General features: G+C 25.2%; 1 protein-coding gene across 1 annotated transcript; it reads left to right on the top strand.

The window, feature by feature from the left end:
- Positions 1-179: 179 nt before the first annotated feature.
- Positions 180-845, top strand: LOC111686144. Its single transcript, XM_023448448.2, has 2 exons — positions 180-358; positions 632-845. Exons 1-2 carry the CDS (start codon positions 280-282, stop codon positions 772-774), a joined length of 222 nt encoding a protein of 73 aa, XP_023304216.2. The 5' UTR covers positions 180-279; the 3' UTR covers positions 775-845.
- The last annotated feature ends 402 nt before the right edge of the window (positions 846-1247 follow it).

The raw sequence follows: 1247 nt of genomic DNA, 5'->3' as shown, positions 1-1247 counted from the left end.
GATAGATAGATAGATAGATAGATAGATAGATAGATAGATAGATAGATAGATAGATAGATATATAGATAGATAGATAGATAGATAGATAGATAGATAGATAGATAGATGTTTATTGTTTAGCTATTCTTTTATCTCAATTTTAAATATGTACAAATATTCTTTAAATAAAACTTTTTTAATCTCTTACTCTTATCTCTTTAGGAAAGACACTTATTATTAACGCCCTGGCTTATAAATGCATACATCTTTATATTCTTTAATGTTTTGAATTTCATTTATATGCTTTATATGTCCATTGCCGACAGAGTTCCAATAGGTTCGATACTATTGTGGGTAATAACAGCAGCTCTAAGTTTGGGTGAGTCATACGTAAAAATGTATTATCTTCATTGTGAAATTGCTTGAAACTAAAATAAAAATCCCCTATTTTTTTTGTTTTTTTCTTTTTACATTTTCGTTTAAACAATTAATTGTTGATTTATACATGCGCTTTTCAATACAATAATACCTTTATACATATCTATTTCATATATACTATTTCATTTAACAATAACATTAAACAATAACTTTATTTACTTTAATTGTTTTCAATGTTTTTTATCTCTTTTTTTTTGTGTAACATTTTATGCAGCCATTCAATGCACTATCTGGAATGCTATATATTCGTTGTACAAACAAATTCGTGCCAATAGGGATCTACAGCAACGTCTCTTGCCCACCACTACTAGTACTTCGTACACCAATTACACCAAAATGCCACCAACTTCAAATTAAATTTGTATTTGGTTAATGATTTAATAACAATCAAATAAAATTCGCTTGTCATTATTGTTTTTTTTTAGCGATATATAAAAATCGTATATAATTTGGCGAATTAAAAAAAAGTATTTAACAAAAAACTTTATATGATTCTCAAGATGTATGAAATATTGTTTATATTATTATATACATCTTTATAAAATAACACATATATACTATATACCAAACTATATATACTATATTTAAATAAAGAAAAAATTATGTAAAAAATTGCATAACGGAATCTTTGAACTTAGTATGAAGCTGCGCTGTGGACTTGTCGTAAAAAGTGTAGATAATACTTTAAGTTTTCTAATTTATAACTGAAAGTCACATTTGTGACTATCTATCTATCTATCTATCTATCTATCTATCTATCTATCTATCTATCTATCTATCTATCTATCTATCTATATATCTATCTATCTATCTATCTATCTATCTATCTA

Source organism: Lucilia cuprina, chromosome 6 (assembly GCF_022045245.1).
Source record: "Lucilia cuprina isolate Lc7/37 chromosome 6, ASM2204524v1, whole genome shotgun sequence".
Taxonomy (NCBI): domain Eukaryota; kingdom Metazoa; phylum Arthropoda; class Insecta; order Diptera; family Calliphoridae; genus Lucilia; species Lucilia cuprina.
The sequence above is the reverse complement of the archived record's forward strand: the minus strand, read 5'-3'. Positions and strand labels throughout refer to the sequence as shown.

What these genes read in the sequence shown, in the direction of transcription:
- LOC111686144 (XM_023448448.2), top strand. Translation starts at nt 280, where the DNA reads ATGCTTTATATGTCCATTGCCGACAGAGTTCCAATAGGTTCGATACTA. An exon ending in AACAGCAGCTCTAAGTTTGG is followed by an intron (nt 359 to 631) that starts GTGAGTCATACG and finishes CATTTTATGCAG; the next exon opens with CCATTCAATGCACTATCTGG.